General features: G+C 48.6%; 9 protein-coding genes across 9 annotated transcripts; 4 read left to right on the top strand and 5 right to left on the bottom strand.

The window, feature by feature from the left end:
- Window positions 1-7: 7 nt before the first annotated feature.
- FMAN_13286 (uncharacterized protein) lies at window positions 8-1,161 on the top strand (the record flags this gene model as incomplete). The annotated part of the gene is made up of 3 exons (XM_041832736.1): window positions 8-55; window positions 113-409; window positions 463-1,161. 3 exons carry the CDS (start codon window positions 8-10, stop codon window positions 1,159-1,161), a joined length of 1,044 nt encoding a protein of 347 aa, XP_041683169.1.
- Window positions 1,162-2,055: 894 nt separating this feature from the next.
- FMAN_13285 (uncharacterized protein) lies at window positions 2,056-3,417 on the bottom strand (the record flags this gene model as incomplete). The annotated part of the gene is made up of 3 exons (XM_041832735.1): window positions 2,056-2,121; window positions 2,178-3,163; window positions 3,216-3,417. 3 exons carry the CDS (start codon window positions 3,415-3,417, stop codon window positions 2,056-2,058), a joined length of 1,254 nt encoding a protein of 417 aa, XP_041683168.1.
- A 471-nt stretch (window positions 3,418-3,888) lies between these two features.
- FMAN_13284 (uncharacterized protein) lies at window positions 3,889-5,542 on the bottom strand (the record flags this gene model as incomplete). The annotated part of the gene is made up of 4 exons (XM_041832734.1): window positions 3,889-4,355; window positions 4,407-5,220; window positions 5,277-5,384; window positions 5,432-5,542. 4 exons carry the CDS (start codon window positions 5,540-5,542, stop codon window positions 3,889-3,891), a joined length of 1,500 nt encoding a protein of 499 aa, XP_041683167.1.
- Window positions 5,543-5,984: 442 nt separating this feature from the next.
- Window positions 5,985-8,155, top strand: FMAN_13283 (uncharacterized protein; the record flags this gene model as incomplete). Its single annotated transcript, XM_041832733.1, has 8 exons — window positions 5,985-6,048; window positions 6,104-6,690; window positions 6,740-6,784; window positions 6,832-6,901; window positions 6,951-7,428; window positions 7,480-7,693; window positions 7,748-7,883; window positions 7,935-8,155. 8 exons carry the CDS (start codon window positions 5,985-5,987, stop codon window positions 8,153-8,155), a joined length of 1,815 nt encoding a protein of 604 aa, XP_041683166.1.
- An 884-nt stretch (window positions 8,156-9,039) lies between these two features.
- Window positions 9,040-10,112, top strand: FMAN_13282 (uncharacterized protein; the record flags this gene model as incomplete). Its single annotated transcript, XM_041832732.1, has 2 exons — window positions 9,040-9,198; window positions 9,246-10,112. The coding sequence occupies 2 exons, from the start codon at window positions 9,040-9,042 to the stop codon at window positions 10,110-10,112; spliced, it is 1,026 nt and encodes a 341-aa protein (XP_041683165.1).
- Window positions 10,113-10,224: 112 nt separating this feature from the next.
- On the bottom strand, window positions 10,225-11,225 carry FMAN_13281 (related to 2`-hydroxyisoflavone reductase; the record flags this gene model as incomplete). Its single annotated transcript, XM_041832729.1, has 3 exons — window positions 10,225-10,674; window positions 10,727-11,146; window positions 11,196-11,225. The coding sequence occupies 3 exons, from the start codon at window positions 11,223-11,225 to the stop codon at window positions 10,225-10,227; spliced, it is 900 nt and encodes a 299-aa protein (XP_041683164.1).
- A 3,277-nt stretch (window positions 11,226-14,502) lies between these two features.
- FMAN_13280 (uncharacterized protein) lies at window positions 14,503-17,230 on the top strand (the record flags this gene model as incomplete). The annotated part of the gene is made up of 3 exons (XM_041832728.1): window positions 14,503-14,735; window positions 14,782-15,026; window positions 15,075-17,230. 3 exons carry the CDS (start codon window positions 14,503-14,505, stop codon window positions 17,228-17,230), a joined length of 2,634 nt encoding a protein of 877 aa, XP_041683163.1.
- A 405-nt stretch (window positions 17,231-17,635) lies between these two features.
- FMAN_13279 (uncharacterized protein) lies at window positions 17,636-18,370 on the bottom strand (the record flags this gene model as incomplete). Its single annotated transcript, XM_041832727.1, has 2 exons — window positions 17,636-17,694; window positions 17,743-18,370. 2 exons carry the CDS (start codon window positions 18,368-18,370, stop codon window positions 17,636-17,638), a joined length of 687 nt encoding a protein of 228 aa, XP_041683162.1.
- Window positions 18,371-19,805: 1,435 nt separating this feature from the next.
- Window positions 19,806-20,808, bottom strand: FMAN_13278 (uncharacterized protein; the record flags this gene model as incomplete). The annotated part of the gene is made up of 3 exons (XM_041832726.1): window positions 19,806-20,096; window positions 20,153-20,383; window positions 20,446-20,808. The coding sequence occupies 3 exons, from the start codon at window positions 20,806-20,808 to the stop codon at window positions 19,806-19,808; spliced, it is 885 nt and encodes a 294-aa protein (XP_041683161.1).
- Window positions 20,809-21,049: the final 241 nt, after the last annotated feature.

The following is a 21,049-nucleotide window of genomic DNA, read 5'->3' as shown; positions in this document are numbered from 1 at the left end:
GCGAAAAATGTTCGAACGACTACCCCAAGAGCTCTTGAACTTCATTTTCAGTGAGGTAAGGATGAACCTACTATTCTTATCCCATAAAGTCCATGACTCAACGTCGTTGTAGATATCTATCAAAGACGTCAAGAGTCTGTGTCAGACATCAAAACACTTCCATTCTTCTACTCTGCAGACCCTCTGGGCATCTGTAGTCATCCCGGCATGGAGTAAGAACGACACTTACGGAATTGGTATCGACGGCTTTCCTCTCGAAAGACTGGCGTTTACGAAATCTATCAGTCTACGGTTTGTAACCGAGAGCGATACAAGAGCCTGTCCGCATAGTCGAAGACTACAGACCTGTCAACGAGCAAAGGATGGAGAAATCGTCGAAGAACGAGGTTCCTTTGAAAAGTTCAATGAGGTTATTCTCTCACTACTCGAAAAATTTGAGAAGGAACAGTTGACATCGTTCAGGTTCGTCGATTGTCTTCAGTAATCCTCCGAAGAAGGGCTGACAGAATCAAACCCAGTTGGGATCTAGGAACGTGTATACCGACTCCCATTCTAGGGAGTGATGGCATTGTCGCCTGTCAGCAGTCTACGATTAGTACTCTGAAACTCACAACGTACCCCTTTTGCCAACGCTACAACTCACGCGAACGAAAAATCGACTTATCTTCTTTCCATCATCTCCTAAATTTCAGTTGGAGAGGACCCAGCTCAGATAATCTCAGAGCACTTGCCACCTCACTCAAAAACAACAAGCCGCACCTTGACACTTTGGAAATTGACCTAGTCGACTGGCCACACTTGCGCAAGGCATTGGGGTATCAAAACGATGTTGAGAGAGTGCGCAGGATGAGAGCAAGAGATTACGTGAACAAGATGATTCTCGGCCTCGACACACACTCTCCACACATCACGTTTCCCAACTTACATACCCTGGCGCTCAGTCGTGTGCCTCTGACCGCGACGCTTGTACAATCTATCAACTTTGAGGTTCTTAGATCGCTGACAATTCGGTCCTGTCCACAGTGGTACGATTTCGTGCTAACAATAGCACGGCGAAGAATCCCAGTGAGATTGAAGAAGCTCGAGCTCCAGGAATCTTGGCCCAAGAATGATGCAGGACCGACGATTTTGAAGACGGGGACCCAACCGAAGTTCTATTAGAATATTTTCAAGGGTTGGAGGAGCTTTACATTGACCAGACGGGCGACATGCTCTCAAAGTATACATGGGACATCGTTTGCCATCACAGCTCTACGTTAAAGAGATTTGTCAATCATTCGAGATTCTATGACGAGGAGTTGGAAGTGTGGACGGATTTGCCGGATATGATGATTAACAAGCGTGATAAGGAAAGGTATCGGGATGATCCGACTTCGTCTCCCCTTTATGACCTGGATCTCGACTTCATCGGGCTCTCATGTGAACCGATCCATCTGGTATGTATTCGGGCTTTACTATCTTCATCCACTGACGTTCGACTTTTAGCTAGATGTGTTGAATCCGTTTTCCAAAAAGGATTGTCTCAAGGTCGTTCATGTTCGTCAATCGCGTAAGAACATGGAGTATACGTGGTCATGGGGGATTATGGTGATAATCGACGATGAACCAGTCGATGATACTCCGGCAGTGGATGAAGGGGAAAATCCTAGCAATGAGTATCTGGAACCCATGTTCTGGGCATTTGTGGAGTGGGCCTTCTCGTACAAGGGTATCAAGTCACTTGAGTACATCGTGTTCGGGGATTATGGCCGACCTGAACGAATGAGCAGAGGAAATCTGCTGATATGTCGAGAAGGTTATGGATCTGAAGAGTTTCATATAACTAGGGAGTCATGTCCATCTCCTGAGTGGGATTATGTCAAGAAGGAGTACGGCGATGCCCTGAGGTCCTGTCCATCAGACCCATTGTTTGAGGTGCTGAAGAGTGATGTACGTTGAACACCAGCTAGCTCGATTCAAAGCAAATGTAACAAGATCCCCGTAGCAACATTCGAAATATTCCCAACCACATCCCAAAAGTTCGTATTACTCGTGTTCCTCGTCTGCTCCAACTCCCTAATCCTCGCCTCCATCCTCCTCTTCTCCATGCCATGTGCCGCAACCTGCGCTGTACTCGCATCCCTAATCTGCCTATTCAACCTCTCAACCTCCCCTCTCCACCTCCCCGCCTCATCCACCGCGCCTCTCTGCCGCTCTTCAATCTTCCTGATCGTCTCATCATACTCCGCCCTATCCTCCGCACGCGCGGTCTCCATCTCCAGCTTCAGCGCGCTGACCATGCGGTTCGATTCTGCCATAGCAGCTTGAAATCGCTCGTTGGCATCTGCGCGCTCGGTACTTAGTCGGGTTTCCAGATCTTGGATCTTGGCTTCTCTTGCCTTGCGTTCGCGCTCTAGACGGACGAGCTGGTCGTTGAAGGCTTGTTCCATGCGGCGCTGCTGTTCGCGGCGGTCGGCGTGGAGAGCTGCTTGCTCGCTTTCGAGACGGCGCATGAATTGGTGTTTCTCTTGTTCAAGCTTGTCGAGCATTTTCTCAAGTTGCACGTCGCGGTCTTTGATGGCTTGTTCTTTTTCTTCACGGATGGAGTTGAGTTGCGCTTGGTGCTGTTCTCGTAGCTTGTTAAGCTCCTCGTTGAGAGCTTCACCTGCCGTTGTTTGGTCGACTCCTAGACCCTGCTCTACGATCTCTTCTTGGATCTGCAGAGTTACGGCAGGCAGGTCAACTAGCTCGTTGACAATCTCAAGAGCAGATTCTCTTGTGTTCTGGAATCGTCGAATTCTCGAGCCTTTGTTGCTCATATATCCCCACCACTCAGGAGTTGAGATCAGCTCATGCTCTCTTGCAGATCCCTTTGACTCATCCTGTAGCTCATCCCAGAAAGTAGTCGCAAGGATAACATTCTCAAAGGCACCATCACCGCAAAGATTGCGGAACATGGTGAGGTTTCGCATGATGGCGTTGGTCATTCTCTCATCTTTGATGCGGTGCAGGTAAATGATCCCGCTGAGCTTGACATTGTTCATGTACGAAGAGCTGAGGGCTTGAGCGACATCGGCAAGAATGTCAGCATCGCCTCGGTAAGTATCATCAAAGCCAGGAGTGTCGAAAAAGACAAACTGCTGGCCCCGGATGAGACACTCGTAGGCTTCCGTTTTCTGCGTGCCTGTTGGTGGTTAATGCTCGTTCACCATCCACAAAATGTAGTGTTGACTTACATGATCCAAGTGAATGTCCGACTTGGGGCCCATCTTCATCGTCTCTGCCAGTCAAGAGCCGAAGAAAGTTACTCTTTCCAGAGCCAGTCACTCCCATCACCGCGATCAACAGCACTGGCGGAGGCACGTCCGACTCATCGCTTACCGACGTGTCTGTTCCCACCGACGGAGCTTCTGGCAAAGACTGCGCAACTTTGGTCATAATGAAAACTGGCAGGGGTCTCAATAAGTATAGTGCACTAATTTACAGCTTCAAGACTAGACTTAAGAGTAAGAGAATGCCTCTTGATAAATACAACAAGGCGGACTAGACACGTTCACTTTATGCCGACATATCCGGCGCTGTAACACCCAAAATCAAGCTTAACATCGCATGAGGGGCAATTCACACTTTATTCGTCCACGATAAGCACTAGCTTTACAAAACGACAGTTCTATTTCAACCTACGAGCTACAGCAAAACCTGCCTAGGGGAGGAAAGAAAACCCAGGACCTTGACCCTAAGCGCTAAAAATTCTTAGGTAAATCTAGCCTAAGTTTAGGGGACTCTTTGCTAAGTTTATTCTGACACCCCATATTAAGGTCCCGTGTTTTCTTGCTCCCTGATGAGGCCTGCATTTCAAGCTGAACACCCAAAAAGTGATATCTATCACTAGTCCCGCGCCACCATCCACTAAGGCCCTGCATCCTCCCAGTTAGACACCCAAACCTGCGCAGCCGACCAGACAATGCCTCGCCCGCGATTCTCAGATTCCACTGGCTCCGAGACAATCCGCGGGCGCACTACCACACAAATCGGGCGATTGTCGAACCGCTTATCACCTTTCAAGAGACCAACTGTTGGATGAGCCTCCATGTCGCCAAACATGCTCTGGAACCGATGGAGGGTCGCATCGCCTAGCGCCTCGACGCGGATATTGGTTCTTAGCTTCCAGAGTCTTAGCGCAAGGCTGCATGTGGTCGCAAAAAGCTTGGTCAGTTGCGTGAGGCTTTCTCTGTCGAGGGGCTCGATGAGGGGTTCGTAGGTTCTTGCGAAACCCTCGGCATATGCTTGCATTGCTTGGTTGTGTGGGGGGAATGCTTGCTCTAGGTATTGGCAAGTCTGGATCCTCCACGTCACTGTGGCTTCTGTGCTGGCGCCTGAGATTGTGTCAGTTTGCCTTGTTGCCTGGGATTGTGAAGTGTACAAACCTCCTTGCAGGGCTGTTTTGTTCAAGTAATGTTGGCCTAGGAAGAATGGGTTTTCGAGAAAGGTCTGCATGAGCGTCTTTGTTAGTGCAGCCTGGAGCAACACCGCTGTAGCTGTTCTGTGCGTCACGTCAAATCTTAGATGCTCCTCGCAATCTAGGTCGTTCATGATGCCTTGAGCCAGCATGAGGCTCCGTGTCTCTTCCGCCTTTTCGATCAGCGGCAAGCGATTGTCTATACACCACTCAGAGCACTTCTCAAACAGGTCCTGTAGTTCAGTTCGAACCTGGTCGTCAGGAAAGTCGCTTGAGACATGGCCTGCCAGCAGTGATATAGCCCTCGAATGCGCCTCAGTAACAACGACCTCTTGGTTCTGGATATCCTGTCTCAGAGTCTTGTTCACATCTCTTTCCTCGTTAAGCTCGGTTTCGAGGTCTTCTTTTGTCCGCTTCAGCTTTTTATAGTCATCAAACAAGCGATCGTAAGCTCCTTGTGCTTTCCTGAGTTCCTCTCCTCGTTTGCGCCAGTGCTCGTCGGACTGGGTTTTCCAATCTTCCCATTGCTTGATGAGACGCTTTTTGCCATTAAGATCGTTGGTTTGTAAATCAAACTTGATTGTTAAATTATTGAGACTCGTGCTCAGAGAAATCTTCTCAGTTCGTAGCTGGGTTACTTCCTTTTGAAGTTTCTTTTCTCTTGAGGTTTCTGATTTGTGGCTCGGCTTCTTCTCATTCACTCTCTCGGGAACTGCAGAAGGCTCTGAGGCGCCGAATGGGTTCAGGGACTGGGTGATACGCCCAATCACCCCAGGGTTTTGCTTGAGGACCTCTGAGTATGTCTCCGCGATTCATGGTGCATTGCTTGTTGACTTACCTTGGGTTGATGCTCAGACGCTCTCACAGTCTCAAAGACATCAGTCATGGTCGCGTCTGCTGGAGGATAATATCTCGGCTTCTTGTCCTCGGTCTTAGAATATCTCGGCTGCTGCAATTTAGTCAGAGGAACACAGTGCGTTCAAAATTGAATACCTCTTCATAGGGCCCCTCATCCTCACTCTTTGGTCGGAGTTGGTCGCCGATGTTCTTCAGAGCTCCACCAGAGTCATCGTCTCCAGACCGTCGCTCAGATTCTCCGCCCATTGTGATGCTGTTAAAAAGCAGTATTGATCTAATAGCGTAACGATACGATTATCCCGGACTTAATTAATAAAAGCACTATTTATAACCCAAAATGGACATCCCGCCGTAGGAGCTCAATCGTTTGACTTCCCCTCCCCCTCCATCACCCTCCCTGTAAACCTTAGCCTTTCAGCCGTGATAGTGGCTGCATATGCAAGGCCGAGCCCCCGACAAAACGCCAGAACACCACACGGCAAAACGCCCGTGCATTTCAACCACCCCTGTAAGGCGTACTGGGATCAGCCGCAAACTTGGCGAACTGTTTAAGCTGCCGCCCTGGACCAGGTGGCCATTTGAACACGATGTAAGTCATTTCATCAAGATAGCAGAGCCTCAGTGAAGTGAACTACAGTTCTTTTCCACTTCGCAATTAAGGCCACAAGCAGGAATACGTTCGTCAATCATGCTGGCTGTAAGGAATAGGACGAAGCTGATAGTCGGCATCGACTACGGTACAACATATTCAGGTCAGCACACAGTAACTCAATGACGAACCCACGTGGCTGATCTTCTCAACACCAGGTCTCAGTTTTGCGCTCTCCAATGCCGCAGACTTCAAAGACATTCATCCATGGACAAAATACCCCGGCTCGTCAACTCACATCGCAGAACACTGCCACAAAGCTCCATCATGGGTTGCCTTCAAAGATGAGAATCCTGACCTGGAAGAAAACGCATGGGGCTATCAAATCGAACCTGGTATGAAGACTTACGCATGGACAAAGCTCCTACTCGATGATCAAGCACTCGCAACAGAGTATGATGATCCGGATCTTAACAAGGCCGCTGGAAATGGCCTCATGAGATTACCAGCTGGCAGAACTGCCAAAGACGTGGTTACCGAGTACCTGAAGGGCATGCATTCTATGTATAAGAAAGCTGTCATTGAGAAGATTGGGGAGGATATCCTTGAGGAGATGCCTGTTGACTTTTGGTTGACTGTTCCAGCGACTTGGACGGAGAGAGCGAAGCTTATAACTAGAGCTGCAGCCTTGGACGCTGGATTTGCGTCGAGACCTATTGATCGTTTGAGCTTGATCACAGAACCAGATGCTGCTGCACATATGGCTTTGAAGTCCAGCATTCATCACGTCGAAGATCTTATTGATGTAGGTAGCGCCATCTCACCTTTTGAGTCCATATTTACACTGCGCTTAGGTTGGCACGGGCGTGATGGTTTGTGATCTTGGCGGTGGTACTGTCGTAAGCCCACTTTCACTCAAGGCCCTGTATCTTGCTAACAAGGCTAGGATATTACAACATCAGAGATAGTCAGAAAGTCACCTTCTCTAAAGCTGAGGGAGATTGCCATTGGAGCAGGTAAAACAGTCTTCATCCACAAATGGGACGATCATACTCACACTCTCAGGTGGTAAATGCGGCGGGACATTCGTAGACCGCAATCTCTACAAGCTCCTCGCAAAACGTTTCGGAACTGCGTTCACCAGCCTGGGTCCACAGCATGTAGGTCCCGGTAGTCAGTTCATGGACCAATTTGAGATGCGCAAAAGAGATTTCAGCCTCGATACACCGAGTAAGAAATCTTATAAACTAACCCTACCTATGCGAAACTTGGTAGTCACTTCGGAGATGCAAAAGTACTACGATCCTGACTTCAACTGGGTACTTCTGAGCAAAGATGATATGAAGAGCCTTTTTGACCCCGTGATTGACGTCATTCTCAAGCTTGTAAAGGATCAGGTTGATCAAGTCAAGAGAGATAAGGAGCCAATAATCAAGACTATGTGTCTAGTTGGTGGGTTTGGTTCCTCACCTTATGTCAAGGAGAGGTTGCTCGAATGGTGCTCTGAGCAAGAGATACGGCTTACAACACCATGGACAGGCGCGTAAGTATCTCATTCATGAGAAGCCTCCGGTATCAGCTAACATGGCTCCAGTTGGGCAGCTGTTGTCTGCGGTGCTGTGTTGCGAGGCGTCGAAGGCTCTATGGTCAGACAAAAGAAATGTCGTCGACACTATGGACATAGCATCTCTCGAACATATGATCCAGCAGTTCATTTCAACTTCGATGAGAACAAGCGAAGATTATGGAACGATCCCTGGACCAAGGAACAAAACCTATCTGGCTTCATGGATTGGGAGATTGCAAAGGTGAGCTTTCTCCAGGTGTTATTGGCGAAGGGATATTGGACTAATGAATCACAGGGCGCTCTCCTCGACGACGACACTGAGATCAGCACAAGTTTCTACTCGCACTTCTCAGAATACTTTGATGGAAAGCACACGCATGATCTTTACTCGTGCAGCTTGGATGAGGCACCCGAGACTATCGAGAACGAACGTGAGTGCAATTCCCCATGATAGGACAATCCATGGAGCTGACGATTGCTAGGAATTGAGAAAGTTGGCGAGGTTTTGTACACCATTGATGACATTGGTATTGACAAGACAAAGATCAAGTCCATCCAGGACGCCAACGGTATTCACTGGTATCAGCTACTACTCACCTTGACGATTCGTCTCAGTGACGACGATGTTGGTGTACTGGTATGTCGCATCTTCTGTCGCGGGAAGGAGGTTGGAAAGGCAGAGATAGGGTACTCTTTTACGTGATTCGTTTCATTGTCTACGGAGTCGTTTGGCTTTCGCAGTGTCGCCTTGTGATTTGTTTAAGGCTGTTTTTCTTCTAGTCAATCCCGTGATTATATATGGCGAGAATGGCTGATAGGAACCACTTTTTCCTGTTGAAGTTATGTGGTCTCGATGTGAGCAACAAGATCTAAGATAGCTGTATGTAGATATTTAGAGATTCCTTTGGTAGGGAAATGCTGATACTTGTAGATGTTAAGAATACCGCCTCCTCGATAAGTAAAAAAGAGCGTCCGTAGTCCTTGGAACCCGGGACGTTCTCGTTCCATAATGCGCGAGGGGTCCCGTGAGTTCCATCAAGCAGCATTTCAGCCATTCTCTCCCGAAGTTCATTCCTGATTGCGATTCAGGATATCTTAACCTGCAAAATCTTACTGTCTGAGATCTTCAGGCTGGCTGTCGATCGGGGGATTTTTTTCGCAATGGCTTTGGGTAACAAGTCCGGGGAACCACGCCTATTTCGAGTCGCCTCGGAATAATACCAGCAGTCTCAGTCTCGCGCTCTCAAGAATGACTGGATCTTAAGTCCGCTTAGCCCCGGGATAAGACTAAAACGCGAAAGAAAATATGAGTCACAGCGAAATATAGAGGGCATTTAAGTAATAAGCTTTGCTGGGTTTGCTTAGTTATTTGGATTTGGTGACATGCTGCTGGGCTATTCAAGTGGGATGCGCGTCACGTAATCCGGCGTCGGGGTGCGGGGGAACACCGAGCTTCCCCGAGCGCGCGCGCGTTTACCTGCGATCAATCAGAGCTCCTCACCACTAGTATTTAAAACCTCTGTAGCTTCATCATCAACGATCAATCGCTTGAACCAAACATCAAAACACTTCCTGAAACTCCTAAGCATGGCCACATCTCTTTTCTCTAGCCTCAAAGGCTACACGTACAAGACCATCCCGTACAAATCTACCCCCCATGGCGACATCGTTCTTGATGTCGTGTACCCGGAGGAAGCCGATGATTCGCCGACGACTGTTCTCATTCACATCCATGGCGGATTTCTCGTAAGTTTGCTTTAGCCTTATTGAAAATGTTTCTAACATGTGCGTAGATTGTTGGGGACAGATATAGCTTTGCCCCATACTGGCTGGTCAACGCTGTGACCACTCGGAAATGGATCTTCGTGAGCCCTGACTATCGTCTTGTCCCAGAATCTACCGCCCATGCATCGCTTGACGATTCCATCGATGCGTACAAATGGGTGCGCTCATCACTGGCTGACGCGATTGGACGCCCTATCGGACCTGTCTTGCTGGCGGGTTCTAGCGCTGGTGGTTATCTGGCTCTGACAACTGCGAATGCTGTTGAACAAAAGCCTGATGCACTGCTGCTTATTTATGGAATGCTCGATGCAACTGGTCCGAGGTATACTACTCCCGGTACAAATATCTGGGGCGCACCGCCTTTCGATACCACCTCGGTATTGAGCCATTTTCCCAGGACGAAAGAGAAAGATGATCGAAAGGCCATATCTGGATATCCCCCTCCTGAGAACTTCCAGCAAGACACACGATTTCAAGTTGCTTCAGCTCTCCACATCGACGCCCTTTTCCCAGACTACATGACCGGTATTGAAGGCCTGAGCCGTCAGATCGCCCGCAAGGGCATTGATGCCATCCCCGAAGAACACCGCCGGTTGTTTCCTCTTTCTTTCGGCGATCTTGCCAAGATTCCCCGCACGTTCTTGCTCCACGGCGTCAACGACTCTGCTGTTACAGTTGACTGCAGTATCGTAGCTGAAAAGAAGCTTCGTGAGGCGGGGGTTGAGGTTGAGAAGGACTTCCCGGAGGATGCGGAGCATGGATTCGATGGTAGAATTGGAAATGTTGATGTTGAGAAGGTGGAGGCGGATGGGATTCCTAATGTTGAGAGTCTAAGAAACGCAATTCGCTTTCTTGACTCCTCCCTTAAGAACTAGACATAACAATGCCAATTGCTACAAATAGACCAATTATTTGTTACTGACTCACATTCGACACCATGCATGAATTAGATACTTAAATTGCATTCTCATCTAGACTAAATAGAGTTTACTTGATCTCAGCTACGACACTCTTGATAACCTCCTCAAGGTTCTCCTCCTTCAGCCCAAGCAATCCAATCGCATTTTCATCACCCTTCAGCGCGTGACCAGCACCGTCGGCGAACAGGAACTGCTCGAGATAATTACCAAAGGCACTAAAGTCTCCTTTGGCAATCTTCTCGTCTCCAATCTTCTCCTGCTCAGCACCAGTGACATGAGAAACCTCAAACTTGTCACCAGTGACCTTTTCAACGATCTTCAAGACTTCATTCTGAGTTGTCGTAACACCAGCGATGTTGAGATACTTGTTCTTTGTCTCTTCTGGCTTCTTCAGGATAGCAACTACAGCTTCGCCGACGAAGGCGAGTGATGTTGTGGAATAGGGCTCGTTGCCTGAGTCGGTGATGCGGATCTTGCGACCCTTGATGTTGATGAATCCTCTATCACTTTTGAGGCCCTACAACGCAGTCAGAAAACGCTACCGTTTCAAACGAAGGCCGATAACATACCGAATCAAGGAACAATCCATTGGAAAGACCAGTCCAAGAGAACCAATCATGCTTCTCAGCAAGCTCAATCAAGTAGTCAGTATTTTGGATCTTTGCACTGAGAATCTTTCCAATCTTGGTATCTCGGTTCTGACGAGACGGAATGCCGAACTCGGACGGAATGAATCGTGGGACTTTTGCCGCGATGGCTGCATCGATGATAACCTTCTGGCCTCCAGCAGCAGCTGTTGCGGCGGCCGATACTACGGCATCCTGGCCAGCCAGGGCTTCCTTGACGGAGTCGACTGAAGTGATATCGACACGCTTCACGATTACTTTATCAGGAAAAGTTGCAGAGGATTCATTTCTGGTGATAGCTGTGACTTCAAAGCCAGCTTTAAGGAGGCTGTCCACGATTTTTGATCCAATGAGACCAGAGCCCTGGCGAGGTTAGTTCGTTGCTCGTGATTCTCTAGGGTAATTAACTCACTCCAACGACTGCGACTTTTTGAATAGCCATGTTGATGTTGTCAATCGATGTGTGCTTTACAATGGGTTTTGATGAGAGTCAAGCTGAAGAATAATTAACTATGAAGGCTTTATCTTGGATGTTGACGTTCTTTAACCCCGCCATTGTAACATTTCACTGGCGATGCAACCATATTGAGCCATACACAACGCATGATTTTGACGGCTATCTCCACCTCCTAATGATGCCATACCGGCGACAGATTCTCAACCATCGATTATGGAATTGCGTGTCTACGGATGATAAATGTCGAATTAGGACACTCTCGTCGCAGATACCGAGAAGAACGAGCTTTCCGAATGCCTGCCTAAGAGTCTGACTATCATGCCCTTGCCAATTGGACTAAGCAAGCATGTCCGTTCTTCATTCAAGCATCGAATGAGAAACTAACGGGTTTCTGGCATCTACTCAAGTTTTGTCGCCTAAAAACTAACTTCTTCTATTCTAGGGATATATTGTTTAGGTTTCTACTCGGCAACTACTGACGTCAAGAAACTATCCCTTAGAGTCTTATGGGGTCCCGACAGAGCTGTCCCTTGAGTATTGCGGAGCCTCAAGCCCTTAGATAAGGTTATACGGCACCTTGAGACGCTACTGACCAGTGCCGTATAGACGAGCATCGACGGTTTCGTAGCGGAATGACGAATTGCTTGGCTACATACTCGCATACCTGACACCGTAAGCTTCAACTGAACGACTAGATGCAGCATCAGCTTCGAAATGAACCTTTCAAACTGACACATTTGTATGGGCAACTCGACTACCCAAATTGCCAAGGTGTCACTTGGAATTTGACGGAAAGAACCGCTATGTCTAGAACCCTTGACGGAACTTCCAGAACCACGGAAAGGGAGAGTCTCCCGGCAGTACCGACCCTAACCAATTCCACTACCGATATCTCAAAATAGATGTCTCAGAATTACGATCCAATCCAGGCTCCCAAATCCTTCAGGCAGAATCAGACGATAGCCACTGCCATGAAAAGTGGGAAATCCGCGTAAGAACCATAGCAACTACGCACCATCACAAACAAACTTTTAAACCAAGTAAAACTGTCAATCAATCTGACAGCACTCCCGTAGATCTTGGAAGCAACCGCATTAGAGAAAAAAGCTCCAGTGGCTGGGCCGTTGTGCCGGGTAACCGGACGCCACTGTGGCTATCACCGTGGAAAAATCCGGGGAATAGACACAATGACGTTGGCAGAAGTGCCGGTAACCTTGATTCGTAGGCCAGGGGATAATTTTGACACGTAAACGTGCAGCAGCCACATTGTGAATTCATTATTTCCTTGATTTTTTGTGTAAAAGCGTCGATCAATGAGAAAAAGAGTAGGTAATGCATAGCGGCGTAGTCACGCGAGCAAAAGTCCTTCGCTGGACAGCCACAGAAAATTGGTTGAAAGGATCACGTCCAGAACTGGAATGTCAGATGCTGAGCCAGTTTCTGACCACCTCGGCTAGGGCGGCTCAATTCCCTTCTCGTATGGCTAATCTGCATCCTTGCTTATGTATTTCCTTGTGAAAAAAGCAGCGAGTAAAAACACCAGAGACGTGTCGGTGCCTGATTCCTCGTCACCAAAAAAACAATCAGATCATTGCACAAGGTAGAGCTTTTACCTGTGGCGCGCGTCGTTTTGCTGATGAATATTTAAGCTTTTACTGGCCACTCTGGATACTCAGCGGGAAACTCCAGGCAGAGGCGTCGCTGGCTGGCCGCTGTAACAGTCAGCAAATGGAGAACTTTAGTGGGTAACCAGATTCTCATGGAGTCCGCGGGTCGAACTTAATGGCCTTGGAGGCGTCAGTGTCAACCCTGCAGCAAATCTATTCCTCAAGGGCAAGGTGAAACCTCATTTCAAGAAGCAGAGCAAAAGGGCCCTCTTCTTACGAGCCCACCAAACACAAGAGACACGCGACAGCGAGTCAAAGCTGAGAAAGAGATCCCCTTTCCCCCCCTCCTTGCATGGGGTCAACAAGGCCATTGTCCAGACCAAAACAACTTCTCCACGCTCGCCAAGAGATCGATCGACCACTATACTCAGGGGTAAGCCAAGAAAAAACCAAGGCGCCTTGCGCACTAAAGCAGTCATCGTGTATGTAATATTCTGCAGAAAAAGCGCTGCCTTTCCGCCTGGAGAAGGAATAATGGCGCAGCCTAGCGTGAAATTAAACTGTTCCATGATTGAATGGTTCGACCCCATTAACATTGGTCAAGGGGGGAGCTAAAAATGGGAAGAGTCGGCTAAGCGGCTTTTTTTTCTTGCTGGTCAGCCTGGGAATAAAAGGGGGGACTTTTTTTGCCCGACGACACCGGGTCATGCAAGGTTTCTTTTTTTCTGGGGAAGAAGCAAGCTGAGAGAATTGCATGTACCGGTGTTGCAACCAATTTCATGTCCTCATGCAGAGAAATGCATTGTTTTCTGTATGGGCTGATTTGTTGTTGATCAATATGCCGTCAGCAAGGAGACTTGTTGGGCCGCACACTATCGACGCCTCGTTTAAGCCATCGCGGCCCCTCATCATCAAACGAGCTCATCACTTCAAATTGAGAGAGCCTTTGCAAAAAAAGCAAGCGCTCAGATAGAATAGCCCATTCCTTGCATTGTCGCGTGACCTTCTTACTCGCTGAAGCGTAACTCCCCTACAGCACCGGCTCGAATCTGTTTAGCTTGGCGACGAATCTGTGCCGTGCTGTTTAATTTTACTCTGCGTCCCCCCTTTGGTTGACCAATTAGATGCAGGGAAGCGTCCGGTTAGTCGGAGCCGTTTAGTCAGATTGAATTGGCAGATGAGAGAATACGAGCCTTGAAACCGCCACTGGCCAACGAGTCCTTAGTGACACCCGTCTAGCCCTACATGGATCCCAAACCAATGCAGAAGTGACCGACGCCAGGGGTTGGGAGTAAATTGTCCGTATTCAGCTAATGAACAAGTCATGGTTATTCCATGTTACGTAGCAGATTTAATCTGGGCTGAGCCTGATGCGCTGTGGCACACACAACACGCGAGCAGTTGCTGTTTTTACTGTTAATTCCCCATTTAGCTTGATGTTTTAGTGACCTTTTTATTTTAGTTAAGGGGGGGGGCCAATGTAAGATTTTACGACCGTGATCCTTTTTTAACAACCTCGGATCCTTCTCTGCTCTGCTCTTGAGGCTCCCTTTTTTCCCCTCTCTGGTCCTCTTTCTCGAACCTCTTCTCATGGAATATTCATCTATTTTTTAATTTTTCGTTCGTTCTCTTGTCTCAACTGGAGAGCAATCATCATGTTCGCGACACTCGTTCCCTTTTGTTTTTCGACGATATTTGTTTCATTGACGTTTACTAAACTGGTCCACCTTTCCATCCACGCCAAGACAATCTCTCCCGGCGCTTTCGTCCTTTTTCTGCCCTCGCTTTTACTTCCCGATGTTTTAGTCATTTGCCTGTCGCGCCTGGCGCTGCGGCAGCAGAAGGGCCTTTTCTCTGTTGGAGCTTGTGTTTTGGGTTGCATATTCTCGTATGTCCTCTCGTCAGCTTCAATTGGGTCCCTCTAACAATTACAGATTTATTCTTCTCGGCGCATCGGCTTCACAACTGGGCTTCTTTTATTCCACGGGCAATGAGGTTAAATGGTCCGAGGCGTTGAGCTACGCCGGCGATAAAGATGGAATGAAGATTCTTCTTAGTGGGCTCAACTCTGTCCTTGCGGCGGGAGCCCTCATCGTCGTCGTGGCTTGGGTCGGGAAGTGGTTTCTCTACAGGGCTGTCGGTTCATTAATTGCAACGGTTGGAATGCCTGTTGTACATGGTACATCATTCTCTCAATCATCGTCAATCAATACTAACAATAACTCAGCTTGGCAGTGGTTCCGACACAGAAACGGTCGATCCCCTCAGTCACTAGCTTATGACTCCGACAGCGAACTTGACGAAGACCTCGAGGGCGCCAAAGAAGGCGCACGACTCATCCCCGATACTCACGAAGAATCTCGCACGAGACCTCGAACATGGATCATTCTTGCCGTCATTTCCGTCTTCCTATTCCTTACAACGGCTTTCCGACCTGTCGCTCCATACACCATGATGTCCATGACTCTCCCCGCCGCTATGCTCGAAATGTTCAAGTCTCCGGCCAAGCTGTGTAACAATGTCGAAGGTGGATGGCCTCTGCCTGATCTCATCACTCCCGATAATTGGGAGGAGCCTAATGGACGCTTCCCCGGTTGGACACCAGGCAACGACGGCAACGCTGCACGAAAGTACAGAGACACCGTCCCTGAATGGTTACCCAGCGACATCCCCGCCGGTTTCTCCAAGTGGCTCATAAAGCCCAACAAGACCACGGATGACGAGCCTGCAGCAAGCCCTAGCAACGCCTGCGAAGTCCCCAAAGCCGACGGTACTTTCTACAACCCCGTCCTTGATCCCCTCAAGATCTCTAACCTCGACACCGACATCATTGACGTTATCCGCGACACTCTCAAGGGCGGCGACGTCAAGATCAAGCACGTGGCGCTAATCATGATGGAGAGCTACCGCGAAGAACTCTTCCCTCTGCAGCAGGGCTCCGACTATCACAAGCTGATGGTCAAGTCGCACAAGGGCGAAGACATCGACGAGATCAACGAGAAGCTTTCTCGCATGAGCCCCGTCGCTGAGAGACTCACCGGCAAGTCAGGAAACTGGAAGAGAAAGGATGGCTCGGATTTCGAACACGTGGACATCCCGCAGTGGAACGATACAGCGCAGGAGGGGTACGGAGGCATCAACGTTGTCGGCGGTTTCACAACGTCTTCGTTGTCGTTCAAGAGCATGGCTGCTATCCACTGTGGCGCTTGGTCCATGCCCGTCGACGGCTTTGAGGAGTCTGAGACAGACGCGTACCAAGCTTGTATTCCCCAGGTGTTCAACCTTTTCAACAAGCTCAAGGATGATAAGAAGTCCAAGAAGTCTAAGGATTTCTTGGAGCAGCAGTGGTACCCCGCTTTCTTCCAGTCTATCACCGATGGTTATGATCGCCAGGACAAGTTCGACGACAAGATCGGGTTTGAGCACATCGTTACACGAAGTCGTCTTGAAGATGACCGCAAGAAGGGTGAGCAACTCGAGGAGATAAACTACTTCGGTTTCCCTGAGACAACTCTCAAGGGTCACATTGAGGATTACCTGAAGGAGGTCAAGGAGCAGGGCAAGCGTATGTTCTTCTCTCACTTCACCAGCACGACGCATCATCCCTGGGGCGTACCGAAATCATTCGAGAAGACCGACTTCCTCAACACTGATGGCAAGATGGGCTGGCACTCGGAGTTCAACGACTATCTCAACGCGATGAGATTCACCGACGCCTGGCTAGGCGAATTACTCCAGACATTCGATAACCACGGTCTTACGAACGAGACATTGGTCGTGTTTGTCGGTGATCACGGACAGGCTTTCAAGGAGGATCAGAAGTCCAAGACTGGAACCTACGAGAACGGCCACGTTAGCAACTTCCGAGTCCCCATCACATTCCGCCATCCTCACATCCCCCGCGTTCAATATAACGCCAACGCAACATCCCTCTCCATCCTCCCCACCATCCTCGACCTTCTCATCAACACAGGCTCCCTCAACGAAAACGACCAGAACGCCGCTGAAGACCTGATCCACGATTATGAGGGCCAGTCCCTCATCCGCCCTTATAAAACCACCCATAATGGCCGCCGCGCCTGGAACTTTGGCATCATCAATGGAGGAGCGAGCATGTTGTCAATGACATCTGCAGATGCACCATGGCGAATTGTCATCCCGCTTGATGACTCGACACAATATAGATTCACGGATCTCAAGAATGATCCGTTAGAGAAGAAGCCACTTGAGAAGTGGACGCTTGAGCAGTTGACATATGCTGTTCGGAGTAAATTTGGAGACGAGGCTTCGCAGTGGGCTGCTGAGGCGGATGCTGTGTCCAAGTGGTGGGGCCCTGAGAGGAAGAGATTATGGGGATATAATCCTTCGCATAAGGAAGATTGATGATAGTATTTAATGTAATGCGAATGTTTAATGGTTTCAATTATGTGTCTGCTTGTGATGTTGTTGCGCCTGCAATGTGAACGTGACTTTAAAACAATGAGATGGACAGTCTCAACTTTGCCATCTCGCATGTGGTTTAACTGACAGACATTGATCCCTTCATGATTCAATTTGAAGTCAGAAATAACTGTCTCAGTACATGCTTGAGAATCACCACCATTCGATTGCAATAAGAGTGTGAAGTTGTCATTCTGGTATTTCCATTCCACGTCCATGTTATGCTTCATCTATACAACAAAAGAAAATTCGCCGTTCGATCTATAACCCGACCTGATATCTCACTACAAAACCACCCAATGCAATTTTCGATACAAATTAGTGATCATTCAATGATCTTGATCCCATTTAATGTCCAGAAGCTTGCTTCTTGGCAGCAAGTCTTCGCTCCTCAGCAGCGACCATATCTGTGAATTGTTAGCAAAGCTCAAGATCAGTTGTAGCAGGTCACTTACCCTTCCAGAGGTCTTGACCCTCATACTCCTCCTTGTGGACCTTCTTCTCGATGATCTTCGTAGGATCATTGGGGTCCACGTACCGAACGGTCTGCCATCTGCTATCACCGTTCTTGAGATCGTTGACCTCAAAAATTGCAGACACTAGCAACACAGCCAACGTCAAGCCCTGTGCATAAACACGAGCCTGCACAACCTTGTTCGCAGTGTTCATAGGCTGTCGACTGACAATCGCAAATGCAATACCCATTGACGCCAACCACGAGGCGAAAACAATCTGATATCGGTTTTCCTTGGCATATGACTTGAAACGCTCATATGCTGACTCATTTTCTCGGATGAGTTGTGCTGTGCGCGCTGCTTGATCTTGGTAGTTGCGCTTGGGGTCTTGAGCGATCTGATATGCGATACTCCATCTTTCTGCATTGACGATGGCGCCGAATGTACCCGTTGATGTGACGAGGAATGCTCTGAAGGGGAGGGTGAGGCCTCGGAAGGTTGGGTAGCGCTTAGATGCGTAGTATACGCCTCCAAGACCGAGACCAAGGAAGAGTGTTCCGCCAATGAGGCCGCCCTTGACGACTTCAGCGTAGTGGGCCTCTTCTTCTTGCTTGGTGAGAATCTTCATGATTGGTGATGGTGATAAGCGATAAGAAGTGTGATAAGAGATAAGAGATAAGGATAAGCTTTGATAGGTAGGTAATGTAATGTGTGTATGATGTATGGATGATATGTCCCACTACAGCCTCCTGGCAAGCATGTTTATATAAATGCATCAAGTCTGCAAATTTTACCGGGCAAAGCCGCTACGAAACGGATTCCTCATGTCATGTTGTCGCATGATTATTCAAGGTCGGGATGCTTACGAACTTACGCCGCAGCGAAATTCTTAGCCATGATGCCGCACTCGCCGCAGCCTCCGCTCACGGTTCCGCCCGAGTGCCGCAAGTTGATGATTTGCGGCGCCGCATCGCCGCAATATGACAGAGGCTCAAGAGAATTTTTAGGTCAGTGGTTCAGGGCAGAGTTTTGGTGATGGGCGGGATCATCGAATACTGTGGTGATGATCAATGGCGATGCCGACGAGAAATTCAAGGAATAGTATTGGTATGATGCATGTTTCTGGGGAAGTAAACTAGACAAGAGTTCACGTCTTCAGCATCGCCGCCATCTGAAACCAAGAAGGGCCAAGATGGATGGTTGATTAAGAAAGAGGGAAGGACTGAGGGCCCCCATGAGTGTTATATAACTAATTCTACAGCATTAGCGTGCTGAGGACACATTTCTCAAACCCCATTGTCGGTAGTCATCAACGACGGAACAAGGTCCTTGCAGCCAATGATTTGGGAGATACGGACAACCCATCTCTAGTGAAGATCGATTGTATGCTCGATTCATCTAACAACAGGTCTTGGCGTGAAAACCGAACCCTTTCGAGTAAGACCTGTCAGTGAAATACCACCCTCAACCCGTATACCCCCTTTCCAGGTTGAGGCTTCTAGATCTCCGCTGATTGGCGGCCCGACACGTTGCCACGCGTGCCGGATCCATACCTAGCGATCTCTTTTGATGTGCCGATAGATCGCGGCATTTAGGATTCCCCATGTCACTGACGTACATGTCTGTAGTTCTCCATGCTGACGTCACAGTTTGCGGCATTCTGAGAAGACCTATGCCGCAGCCCTATAGGGCAGGCTGGGCAGCTTCTGAGCCATCGGTAAGCAGCCATGACACACCTTGCCATTCACAAACGGCGAAAAGAGCTGAACTATAGGCGCAGTCTATTGAGACAAATGAGCACTCCCGGTTTATTTGCGCTCTGGGCTTCTGAATAATACTCCTCCTAAACTGGAGTATCGTCGGATTTGTTATCACCAAAAGGATTAAAGCAATGCACGAAGGCATCAAATGTAGTCAAGGAATGGCCAAATTCAACTATCCTAGCTATAAGTGTGATGCCATCGTCACAGGTCCAATACGTACTGTCCCTCCGATACTACAAGCCCGATCCGATGCCCAGCACCAGCGTCGTGTCTCAGCACAGTTCGGTCAGGGATTGTCACTTAGGCTTCAGTGACGTTGGGTCGAGTGCTCCACTCATCAGTAACCCCCACAACGTTGTAGGAAACATCCGCAAACTCGTCCGCGCCGTCCCGCTGATAGTAAACCTTGATCTGGAAGCTCTTCTTATCACCAGTCGACTGGAAAACGTTGGCAGCCAGACCGCTCACTTCACAGATAGTGTAGTCCTTGTCATTGAAATCCATGCCATCGTTCCAATCCTCATCCTTGTCACCAACACGGGTGATCTCACGGAGGAAAAGGCTGTCTCTGTCGACGTAGTAGACTCGGACCTTTTTGGTTGCAAGGTCAGTAAAGAAGTACATATGGGTAACGGCATGGCTTTTACCTGAGCTCTGCCACCGCAGTTCTCGGGGTGAGTGAATGCGACAGCCGAGATAATGGGCAGCTTTGGGTTGACCTTGATTGACTTTCCCTTGATCTTGAGGGTGTTCATGTCATACTTCTTCCTGGGGATTCTTTCACTGGGGGTGCGACTCTCATAGAAGATGATCTCGTAGTTCTTGTTGACCTGGAACAGAATGGTGTTGCCGTCATTCTGAGCAACAGCGACCATGTTCTAATGACCATATCGTCAGCATATAGCTCTCAGTAGAGTCACAAGATAAGGGCCGAGGCTACCTGGATATGAGACATATTGGCTGAGGGAGGATCCGAATGGAAGTATTGAGAGATTGGTTGCTGTGTGAAAGGGTTCTTGGGAAGCTTGAGATGATCTTGTGCTGAATGAAGGAGGTCTTGGACGGGGTCAGTCAGCTTCTTTATACTTTTTTCGACCTCCTCTTTGACCTTCTCCTTCACCTTTCCCTTCGTAATGTCTTTCTGCTCCCTAGCTTCGATTGGTAGACTTCGCTGGGCGTGAATGGTGAGTCTGATCACAACGATGACGAGGATCAAGCAACTAGTGCAAAGTATACACACTAGGACGAGGCAGATAAAAAGAAGAGGCAGGATGAGGTCAGGTTCGGGACTCGGAGCCTGCATCGTAGCTTCGGTGTGTTGATCCAACTGGTGAAAGTGTAACATTTATTGTGAGAATGAGCACTATTGGATATGAGAGAAGCCTTGGTGTACTCTTAGCCTCAGCTCAAATCATCTCGGAATACATGATTGAGCTATAACATGTGGCAGACCTACTGATGAGGATTCGTGAATAGGTAAGTGGATAGTTTTGTGTAGTAGTTGGTGTGGACAAATGACGAATAAGATCATGAGAAAAGGGGTA

Source organism: Fusarium mangiferae (assembly GCF_900044065.1).
Source record: "Fusarium mangiferae strain MRC7560 genome assembly, contig: FMAN_scaffold007, whole genome shotgun sequence".
NCBI lineage: Eukaryota > Fungi > Ascomycota > Sordariomycetes > Hypocreales > Nectriaceae > Fusarium > Fusarium mangiferae.
The sequence above is the reverse complement of the archived record's forward strand: the minus strand, read 5'-3'. Positions and strand labels throughout refer to the sequence as shown.